General features: G+C 40.1%; 1 protein-coding gene across 1 annotated transcript in view; it reads left to right on the top strand.

Annotated features, from left to right (window-relative positions):
- LOC139735081 (uncharacterized) overlaps positions 1 to 12329 on the top strand; it is a 55621-nt gene that overhangs the window by 17700 nt on the left and 25592 nt on the right. Inside the window, exons 7-9 of the mRNA XM_071645853.1 lie at positions 4933 to 5031; positions 6232 to 6330; positions 7185 to 7283. Of these exons, the coding sequence (XP_071501954.1) occupies positions 4933 to 5031; positions 6232 to 6330; positions 7185 to 7283 (297 nt within the window). The remainder of the gene's footprint in view (positions 1 to 4932; positions 5032 to 6231; positions 6331 to 7184; positions 7284 to 12329) is intronic.

Raw genomic sequence — 12329 nt, forward strand, 5'->3', positions numbered from 1 at the left:
CCTAGTCTGTCAAAACACCATTGTCAGATGCAACATTTTCATGATAATTCAAAATGGATATCGCTTTGATGACTGTCAAAGAGTGAAATTTCAACTAATTTGCATATTATGTGATCGTCATTACTATCACTGACGTCACTGCTATTTCAATAGGTGAAACTTATCCTTATCGAACATGCTTTTTTAATGAAACGTCTACCATGTCTACTGAACCGTCTGTATGATTTCACTGTATATCTCTCAGGGTCAGTTTGATCATTGAGTGGCTCTTCACTATAAAGGTAATTGCCCTTATCTTCTTTAAGGAAAGAACATTCATGGAACATCAACTGGATAAATAATTTTACATCATACCTCTTTTTCCTGTTGATTCAATAAAACAAAAATGTTTCGACGATGGGAGCTGCCAAAATTCACCAGCAATGTCTCCAGAGTTTTCAAAGGAGACAGAAACAGATCGTGACTTTATTTTCAGAGCATTTGTTGTTTATAGAAAAAGGTAATCAAATGTCACGTTATGATTATAGCTGGGAATAATGCACTTTGCTAAAATACTTATTTTCTTCTTTTTTCAAAATGAGCGAAGACCGTCAGCGACGCAGGGTAATTACTCTGACAGGAAGGGCAACTATTATTAATACGCATGATTTCTTGTGACGATTTAGTGTTGCTGTGATTTGCAGTATTCTGCACGGTCATGCAGTGTTTTTCACGCACCATAAGACAAGCCCCCTCCACACACAAGTGCATCAAATGACACCCATGAGATCAATTTTGAGTGTAAATCTGTGTGTATTGTGTTTGTGTGTGTCTGTGTGTGTGTGTTTGTCTGTGCTTGAGTTCTTGCATGATGAATGTTTGCAAATATAATTTGTTTCTTAGCGCGTGCGACACTACGTGAAAGCACTATCCAACCAGGACAAAAAGAGATTATCCTGAAGAACATCAAAGGGATGCTTGCTTTTAAAGTGAAAGTTATTCGACTAATTCTCCGTGGAATGGCAAATAGAACTATAAAACAATTGAATCAATTTGAAATAGCATATAATGACTCCCAGCTTATTCATCGCTGTCTATGATGCAACGATACATGCTTTATGCTCTATTCTTTAATCATTCTGCTATGAGTATTGTTGCGTAGTTATCATGATGTAAAACATCACAGTTCTCGAACGAGCATTCACGAAACCATAATGCAACAGAACGTCAAGGAATGTGTTGTGCTCTATATAGTCCATGGGCCAAGACCCGAAAAATGGGTTGTTGGTACCATCTGAGGTGGCACAACCCTTTTGGTGTCAGTTTGTTTGTCGGGCATAGATATGCTTATCAAGCTATGATAGCATTTCCTAATGAGTAGCTTAGTCATAATAAATGAATTTTTAACCAATTTGGTCTCGTTTTTATATCCCTATACTTCTGAATCGAAGCTAAACCGCTATACAAAGAAAAACACTGCCTTCTGTATGTCCACAGGTGTTCTGTTGTAAACGCGGTGCGCTTAGTCTTTGTTCAGGGCAGCGAAGGGAATATCCAAAGGGTTATGATGTCCACAGCTGTCACGCGGTGCGCTTATTCTTTATCTAGACCAATGTACCGTTATCATATCTAAAGTTCCTCATAAAAGGGATTATCTATACTGTTTTTATACTACCCTATCAACAAATACATCAGTTTTAAACAAAAATCACTCTGTTCATTTACAATATCATTCATTATATTGTATCGTAGTGTACCAGTACATTGTTTTTGCATTATCTTATATTGTTGGAGGGAAATAAAGCGACATTGGCGTGGTATCAGCATTTTCACCGAAGCGTTTTGGCCGGAAAATGATAAATAATTGAAAGATACGGTAAAATTCACGAGGAATTGCTTTTGTTGTTGTTGTTGTTTTTAGATAAAAAGATATACACTGTATCATACGCTTTGGATATTTCCTTCGCCGTCTAAGATAAAGACTAAGCGCTGTGGACATCATAACCTTGGACATTCCCTTCGCTGCCTTGAATAAAGACTAAGCGCACCGCGTTTACAACAGAACACCTGTGCACATACCATAGAGCTGCATTTTACAGCTCTATGGAACACACAGAAGACAGTGCTCTTCTTTGTATAGCGGTTAGTTTCGATTCAGAAGTATAGGGATATAACAACGAGACCAAATTGGTTAAAAATTCATTTACTATGACTAAGCTACTCATTTGGAAATGCTATCATAGCGTGATAAGCATATCTATGCCCGACGAACAAAATGACACCAAAAAGGTTTTGCCACCTCAGATGGTACCAATATCTGGCCTGGCCCATGGACTAATAGGACTTTGGTCAAATATTGCAAACTTTTGTTGCAAACATGTTATTTAATTTGCCTATTACGGCACACAAACTTAAGTTTTAAAGTCGCTCGCTTTCGTTAGAGCCCCCCGAGTCCTACGGTATGCGACAAAATGCGGCGTCGGTCAGCAGCGGCGGTGGATTTCCTTACCCGCCGGAGGACGTCGTCGTCGCAGCGCCGCAACAGCGCCATCAGCGTCGAACTTGACTCCAGAAGATCGTCGCAGATTTACGAGGTAAGCCCCAACCTCATGCACAGGCTTCGCAGCTCAGCCGTCAAGGATTTCGTGGACGCCTATGACTACTATATGAAGTACGAGCCGGGACGGATGATGACGTCGTATTGGGGGGATACTGGGAGATCGGAAGAGTCGGACGAGCGTCCACGTCAAAGACCAGCAAACTCTTTCATGGAGAGACCTGTTGGGGGAGAAAAGGTACAGATTATATTATAGGCCTTAACTACGGCATGCCTGCGGAAGTGCGAGTCTCCTTGTGCCCGTTGCACGATCATCGTATGAAGTGAGGGAGCGGCTTTGTCAGGGTATTGGTCGTAGTGGATGAAGCGGGTAGTAAGCGGTTGCGAGAAGGGTACGCGCGGTTTTTGCGTCACGTCCTATCCCACTGCATGATGGGAAGAGATCATGTCCATGGTGAGCATGCACTTTGTAACGACCTGCATGAAGAGAGACACTACTCGACGCTTGTAACGCGAACAACATCTAGCTCTTATCATGAACCTTGTTTTAATCACTGACTTGTGAACTGGCAATAGAATTCTTTTGATGTGCATGCTGTTCGTGAGCTGGGTTTGTCTGGGATGAAGGAAGATTTCCAAGAGTTTCGTCGCACTACTCAAGGCGGGACTTTGTAGTCATCAAGAAGGTGTTTGCCTGTACAATGACAGTAGGTTATGTACCATTGGCTTGTACTGTATTAAAGCTGACAGTGGACGAAGGTCAAACCTGACATCACATACCAAGCTCTTTTGGTGATGACCATGTACCAATCCTTTCAATCAATCCACACTGAGTGTACGCAAGCATGCCCCTTTCACGAAATCATTTCCAGACACAGTGGATTTTTGAGGAAACTGTGTTGTGTTCATCAATGTTATTCCATAGCCGACAAATAAATTGAAATAAATTGAGTTCTTGACACTTTTGGACAAGTAGGTTGACACGAAAAGTATACTTCAGAATTCAATTTTATAGTGTCACGTATGGTGTCCGCTCTATATGTTCTTGCCATGTATATCCTGCATGTGTCATTATGTATAATCAAATTGCATTTGATAGTATTATGTACATTCATTTACTCAGCTACAATTTGCTTTACCATCTCGATCTGTTTGTAACTGTAGTATGAGCTTTTGCTAACCATTTGCGTGCTTTGATTGACGATTGACATGAAGTGTTCAAAGTCCCTGTGGCAGGGAAAGGGTTAAAATCCCAATGTGGCCAGTTGCGGATATCTTTAGTTTCTTGCTAAGAGCGAACGATGATTCCAAACGGGCTCCAATTATAGCAGTGCGAAAATAATGGGTCAAGTGTTCGGCAGTCAGCGAAATCAAACAAGGAAAATAATTAGAACCATATGACCAGTGTATATACCAAATTTGATGAAGTAATTAAAAGCAAAGAAACCCCCCCCCCCCCCAAAAAAAAAAAACAACAACAACAACAACAACAACAACAACAACAAACAAACAAACAAACAAAACAAAAGAAAACAAAAAACTAAAGCGATCCATTAAGAATACAAAGAGCCATGATGTAGCACTTTCTACACTTTTGTTGATCGCGAATAGATTTGATATCGTAGAATACTCTGAAATCATGTAGCAAATTGATTGCCATTTTCTTCTTTCCGTAGAAGACTACTGGAACAGTAATAACCCTTATCGAGTACAAGTGCGATATAGAGAGCCAGTTTTATACTCTCCATAACAAACAGTTTCATTTACAAATCACCTTTGATTTTATTTTCAGTGCTTCTTGTCATTAAACTTAGCTGACAGGGCATCGTTACTAGCATGAGCATGTTTCACTACTGGACGCATTAAGACTGTTTGAAGTATGTTTTATTGATGTTGTGGCGATAAGTTGGCATGTGAGGTAATTCTATCTACATGTGATTATTGTTTCTTTTTCAAAAAATAAACTCCTTTGTAATGATATCCGGCAATACAATCATGTGATGTTCATCTTGCTTTTGTGAACGTTCAAATGTTGTCTTGTAGCCAGTGGAGTGTATTGATCTGTGATGGATGTTTGTCCGGTGTGATGTCCTATTGTGGTCTGGTCATCATCTGTCCTTTAAAGGGATTAGATTGCTTTCTTTTCATAACGTCTATTTTGGATGTATCAGAATTTACATAATGATTATCTATCACTAGTTTTTGTATACATAATAATATCAACAAATTCTTACAAAGTTTCTTGAGAGATTTAGTCACGTTCAGACAGCGTGACCACGTTGGTAACTCGTGTCTTTCAATTTCATATGAAAATTACTTCGTCGTGCTAATGCTGTTGTTTTTATTCTATATGTTGTTGTTTTTCCTCGTTTTTCTGACTGTGTCTGATCCTGAAGGGCGGGAAATCGCCGCTTCACATTGCCGCCGAAAACGGACGGATTCCCGCCCTGGAGTATCTGATCAAAGTCAAATGTAACAAGTTCGCTCGCACCGCGGTAAGTAGCCCATAGGTCCTATCGGTTACAGTTCGTTATTCCGAAGGTTCGTTATTCCAAAGGTTCTTTACTCCGAAGGTTCATTATTTCGAAGATTCGTTGTTCCGAAGGTTCGTTAATCCGAAAATGTGATAAGGTTTGTTATTCCGAAGGTTCATTAATCCGAAAATGAAATAGGGTTCGTTATTCCGAAGGTTCTTTAATCCGAAAATGAAACAAAGCTCGTTATTCCGAAGGTTCGTTACGGACCCTATTTCATTTCGGATCAACGAACCTTCGGATTAACGAACCTCCGGAATAGAGAACCCTATTTCATTTTAGGATAAACGAGCCTTTGGAATAACGAACCCTATTTCATTTTCGGATTAACGAACCTTCGGAATAACGCCACAAATGTCCGGATTAACGAACCCTTTTTCATTTTCGGATTAACGAACCGTCGGAATAACGAATCTTCGGAATAACGAACCTTAAGGAATAACGAACAGCACCCGGTCCTATCGAACTGCTGAAGATAAAAACTGTGCTGTTGAGAATGTGGTGTATAGGTGCTATCCAAGTTTACCCAAACCTTTTGGAAGATAGCTATTATAACAGAAAGAGTCAAAGTTTCGTTGAAACTATGAATTTAAGCTTTCGGTGTTTGCATGTTTGTTTTTTTTTATGGTTTAATCGAGAAAATTCTAAGAGGAAGAAGAGAAGATTGTGCCTGTTTGTGGGAGCCTTTTCGAATCTCAGTTGGTATGGCCATCGACCATCGGAGGTTTGTGGAAGAAGTGCAGGGACGATGATCAATTATTTGTCGGGCTAAAGCTTCCTTTACGGCTTTGCTGGTCACTGCCCTACTGAGACACTGATTGACCAACTAGTCTCGCCAAAAGAGACAAGGGAAGAGAAATCCATTTGACTTACATCACAAAACAAACTCACCCTTCCCACCCTCACAACGAAAGCAGAGACACAGACAAAGATACACAAACACACTTGCCATCATACAAAAAAAAAGAAAAACAAAAAACGAGTTCTACACAGTGTGAACGAATAATTATACGCCTACTTGATAGGTGATAATTCAAAGGACCTAATTTATATTATGTAAGTGTATACAAAATGTTTTCATTGTGATCTCATCTCTAACCAAGTGTATGAAGCAGACAAGGCTCTTTACCCACATTCTTCTTTTCCCCGTTTGTCTGCCAGGACGGTTCCACTGCACTCCACCTAGCCGCAGCCAGCGGCCACATTCACATGGTTTCTACCCTCCTGAGTTATGAGCTAGAAGTGGACATACGAAACGAGGTGAGTAGATTATAACGCCAAACAACAATCATTATATTTTGTTTCCTGAGCAAACTCCTTTGTAGTGTCCTGAAATTCCTGAAAACAAAATCAGGGAAAATAGCAGTTTTCCTTATTCTGTATGATGTGACAGTATACGTTTCCCTCACGAATCAAAGAAGGAGGATGAAATGTTTCTATAGCATCGTTCATCAACCCGTCAGGAGTATTTCAAGGTTACAACCACGACACGACAACATGACAACCGTTGTGATATTGATTTCAGAAATTACCTCAGGCTAGAAACTTGGATATAAAGAAGAAGAGACCTTTCACTTTTGTGTTCCGAAAGTGCAACCAAGATCAAAATAAAAAGAAATGATCGCACTGACAAGCCGATCATCCAAAACAAAGTAATACCACCTGTACCTGGATGATAGGTCTACAGCATGGCAGTTGAGACAAATTGGTCATTCTTGTAATCTCAAATGTTGTTGTTTGTTTATTTTTGCGTGTTTGTATGTGCGTGCATGTGTGTGTGTGTGTGTGTGTACTCGTGTTTCAATAGATCTCTCTGTAAATATCTGTAGTGTCTTCATCTCTCAAAGTAATTATTTCCAAGACAGATCATTATTAACAACAATTGCCCAATCTAATTCTTTGCTAATGAAGAAAATTGATGCTTCGGTCATAATCATCGCAAAATTCGCTTCAACGTAATTGCCAGTCTTACTGGTTGGATTCTTTTATGTTTCTTGTATGTTTCATTCTGTTCTTAGCTAACATCAAATGCATAACAATTCTGCTCTCCTTCAGTTGTTCGTAATTGATCATAGATATCTTCGATTTCTCTATATTTTCAACCTCAAAACTAGTCGGGAAAGACGCCTTTTCTGATGGCAGCAGAAAACGGACACGCCAACGTAGCTGAGCTGCTGCTCTCCTTTAAGGCAGATGGCAACGTCCGAGCAAACGTAAGGACACTGTATACAATACTGACTGGCATGGGAGGGAACATTATTTGATTCACCTGAGAATTTTGAGTGTTACAAGATCCTACAGGAGGGAGGATATAAGATTAAAGGTCCCGACACAAAGCCGAAGTTGCGTTCTGAAAACCAGAGGTTAGAACTTAACTGTAATCATTCCCCACAACATCATTCAACATCTGTTATGTTCTATGGGTTGGTCATATAGTACTTCAAGAGTAACGCAAACTTAAATTTCCCATGATAGACATACTTGTAGTATCACTACAAGCTCAGGGTAGCCAGATCAAAGGTTATGATAATTATGCTCACATGCAGTGTTTACTACACGTAATACCAGTTTGCGCCTCATGCGCACAGTGCGTCGTTAAAATCGGGTCCACGTCACCAGCTCGACACTACAGTCCACGAGCTACACTTAAAGTTAACAAGGCCCACGAGCTCGACATCATCTAAAGTGGGCCCACGAGCTATACGGTCCACGAGCTATACGGTCCACGAGCTAAACACTAGGCAAATAAGGCCCACATAGTTTGACACTACGCAAAAAAGGCCCACGAGCTCGACATTACTTCACAGGGCTTATAGGCTTAATGCATAATTGGATTAGCGGCGACATATAGTTGATAATAATAGTATTAATGATGATATCAATGATGATAATAATGACGGTTACTTATTGCTTTTTTTCCCTTCTTTTTACAGCAAACTGATTTAAGCGCTGTTAGAGCCAAAACACTGAACATACATCTTAATTGGGATTGATTAAAACATTAATCTTAAATGGGAGCAGGTTGGCTTAGGTATTCTGAGGTGATCTATCTACACAATGAAAGCTGTTCCCTTGCTCTGATTTTCGTTTATTTATTTATTTTTTTTAATGTACGAAACGTCTCATTATTACATAAATATTTTTCATTGTCTTCGTTTGCCCATCGTTCGTTCAGGAGAAAGCGGTGAGTATATTTATCCCCTTAGAATATGGAAATTGTATTTGGGTGTTGTCAGGTTTGGTTGCGGTGATTAACGAACTGATTTTTTTTATCTTCCTCACCTTGGGCATTGAAATACAACAAATCTACAATGTTTTGACCACATGATACCAACTTTTCCTGATTAGATTAAAGCAATTAATAAGGTAGTATGCACAATCTAAATTTATGAAAGCCATTTTTCGTTTTTTTTTTTTTTTTTTTTTTTTTTTTGGGGGGGGGGGGTTAAATTAGGTCTTTTATGCAAATCATCCTGTTCCTGTGTAGAATTTATATCGTGACTTGATATCCAGTTTACATTGATGCATCACTAACATTCCGTGTCGGGCAAACCTCAAGGAAGCCTTTTGACTATAAGGAACTACCCCTGTTGTAAAAGTGTGCATAAAAGTAGCATAAGATGTCGACGGCACTGTAATATCGCCCAGTGAGAGATGTGAGAATAATTTTGATTGTTTCAACATCCTTGTACTAATTTAGAATTCAGAATTTTGTTCAAATTAATGCTTTTGTTTATTTTCATTTTATTTTTATGATATTGCACCACTCATTCCTGAAACACCAGCTTTGTAAAGCACATTGTTATGTGTGTGGTTTGTCTGTACAATGGCACAATTCGTCTACAGAAATTATCTGATACGACATGATTATTTTTTTTTCCAGAAGCAAAGCTTCAAAGCTTCGCTTTGCTTGCTATTTTTTAGACAGTGTTTGCTGGGGAAGTACAGGCTCTCGTGATACTCTATACTTTGTTGTCCCTTCATCTGCTTTTTATCGTAGCATCCACAGCCTTTAAGTGCTTTGTCGTTGTATTTGTAGGGTATATACACACGCTTGCGTGAGGTTGTTCCTTTTCAGGGGGAAGGGATATTTAACCTTATCAACGCCTATGTACTAGTACCTCTGCATAAGTATTAACGTACAGAAAAGCTGCATCTTGTATTATAGCGCAGAGAGTTGCTTGTGGGTTTTTGTCCGTGATATTTAAATTTTACTGCCAGTGCGAATATTATGCTTAAAGCGTTGCTTTTTAAAAGCCGTATGGTACCCTTTAGAATGCGAAAATAATCTGCTTTTACTCTTGAACTGCGCAATGAAATGCCACCGCGCTGTTGCTTGTTGATTCTTCTTTTATCCCCTAAGATGGCGGTGGAATACTAAAGGTTATCAATATTTTGCATCTGACGCTATTAAGACTACGGATTACTTCCGGTCTATAATTATGATCTAGTCTTTAGTTACTCAAAATTCCACTGTTTTGCTTTGCGTGTCTTCCTGCCAAGCGTCGATGTCCACTCTGTCAGTGAACATGGTCGACAATATAAGAGGAAGAAGGTTTACATCAAAACAGTGACGGCACCTCGCGTTCGCCCTTTGCTATCAATTCTGCTATGTACAGGTCATTACATACGCCCTCTATTGACAACTGTCATAGCACCAAAAAAATCACCATGTCCGCGGCGTTAATATCTTTCTCTGTCCATACTGACAAAGAAAATGATAAACCTAGAAAACAGGCTACAATTGTGATTTTCTATCCCATTTATCTGTGCATGATTGCCATTCAATCTAATTTGCTGGACTAAGAAGCTAGATTTCTGCGTAAAGGCAAAAATCAACGATTTTTTTTTGCTAGATTTCGGGCATATTCCACCGAAGGCTGTATAAGACTGGCAAAAAAGAAGTTCTCCTATAAGAGAGGATTAGATCCTCACTCGTATTGTAGTAGCTTTGTTTGAAGGGTACCCCGAAACAAATTAAAACACAAAAGAAAAAAAGACCTAGAAAGTTTCTAGATTACAGCCAATTCGAATTTCTCTTGACAAGAGTTCGAAAACAGAAGACACAATAAAACCCTGCTGGCAAGTACCTTTCACTAATATCATTATTTTTTTCTCGCGTGTCCAGCTAAATAGAGAACAAATACATTACATGCAGAGAACAAAGGGATTATTTACGTTCGCACGCGTCGCGATTACGACATGGATCCGATCAATCGATCAAATCAATCAATTTACATATTTTCACACAGAACACATATCAAGTGAATGAGTCAGGCCAGGTGCATCGCATCGGGTTTTTGTTCCTTTTTCCCCCAGTGTACATATTCACGGATCAATTTTCATGAAGATTGAGAATTGATCGACGTGAGAGATTTGCAGTACAGAGGCGACGCATGGTTTGCGGGTTACTACTACATGCATATTCGGCATAAATTGTCTTTAAGGTGCACTTTTAGGTATGGTTTCCTTAGCATTCAGGACGAAAAAAGAAATGTGTTGAAATTGCTAAATACAAGAACACAGGTGAATAAAATTTGACTAAAATTCTGTTATCGTAGCGAGTCAGTTGTCAACGTGTCCCAATATGGCTGCTCGTGCCAGTCGTTTCATCTTTCTGTCTGTCTCAAAATGCCGCGTGTGGTTTACTCGGCATCGCTGTCCAAATTGATCCGTGATACATGCAGACTAAAATGTGCCGTTCTAGAGGGAATAGTCTTCTATCTCAGTACGGAAGTCCTCCCTAAAATCCCCTCCCACATCCCCTACCCCCTTCATCCCCATCCCAACACACTCCCTTACCCCGTCCTTCCTGCGCCTACGCGCAAGGAACAACTCTCGAAAGACACACACACACACACAAAAGGGGGGAGGGATAGCGACGCTGGTAAGAAAAGCTATATGACAGTGGCCACAAAATGTGACCGTTTAAAATGGATCGGGATAGCAGAAGCTGGACGCATCAGAACATGTGCCGGTCTGTCCAATAACCATAAGCCCCAACTATCGCGCATAATGCGCGGGCAGATATTTGAGCCGCGTGGTTTTATCACTCATTTTGACTGGTGAGAAGGTTATTCCTTTCAGGTAAACTGGGTCGCATCGCTATTTCGCCCGTAGACTGATGTGCAGGTGGAGAGGGGGGCAAATTCGGGCGGCACCGCTTTTGAATACGTGAACAAATTGGCGAAGATATTATGGCAATATCCGGGGAGCCAATTGGAGATGTATGTTTGAGCGCGGTCTGAGGAATCAATTTGTGCGATGTTTTCCCAAGCTGCTCCATTACACACATCGGGTAAAGAAAAATGGCAGTCCCTTAGCCACATTCCGCATCCCACCATATCTGGTCTAATGATCTACGCCTTTCGGTCCACTATCAGCGAACTGCCGATGGCACTGCGCGAGAGAGCAGGTTTTACACAACATCGAGGAGATTTTGTTCACTTAGCGTGGATTGAAGATAAACTGCCTGAAGGACGTGATATCCTGAGGCTATTATTCCAACAGTCAACGGCTGAAAAAGACCATTTTGGTCCTTTCTTTATGACTATACACAAAATGATACACACAATACATATCAAAAAGTACGCCCTCGTGCACGCACTAGAGCACACCCACCCACATGTAAGTACTTACATTTTATACACATCATTCTCTAACATCCGAAATGCCAATTAGCTTAGATTCCAATAAACCACAACAATGACACCTATACGACAACAATGATTTTCGCAGCTTTGCAATAATATCACATATATAATTATGCAGTGTTAATCTAACCAACATTTACGGAATGTCATATCTTTTTTTTTTCTTCTCAAGGAAAAGCTACTATTAATCATTATGATGCATTCGAGACTTTGTACATTGGTATGCCCCCCTGTTCGATAATTACTGCCGTATGAAAGAAAACAGCACATGCACTTTAAATAAAGGGGTTTAAAGTCGCGTCATCTAGGCACAGGGGCACGAGGAGTGCCTTCCACCCCTCCCACCCCCACCCCCGTAGATGATATTACCCCGCGCATGATTTGCAATATTGATAATAAAAAGAATCCTGCATGAGGATGAACCAAACCCGCAGATGCGCCATCATGATATTATCCTACACGTCTGCACATCACTGATTGACTTGGCACGCACCTATATCACCAAAGAATGCTTGGTTATCAGTTGCACACCTAAGTATAACTATTACTCTTCATTATGTTCTCTCACAAGCACACTGCACATCAATTCTGGCTCTGTGTGATTGT

Source organism: Diadema antillarum, unplaced genomic scaffold, assembly GCF_040938485.1.
Source record: "Diadema antillarum isolate AM-2024a unplaced genomic scaffold, OU_Dant_1.0 seq00000563_RagTag, whole genome shotgun sequence".
NCBI lineage: Eukaryota > Metazoa > Echinodermata > Echinoidea > Diadematoida > Diadematidae > Diadema > Diadema antillarum.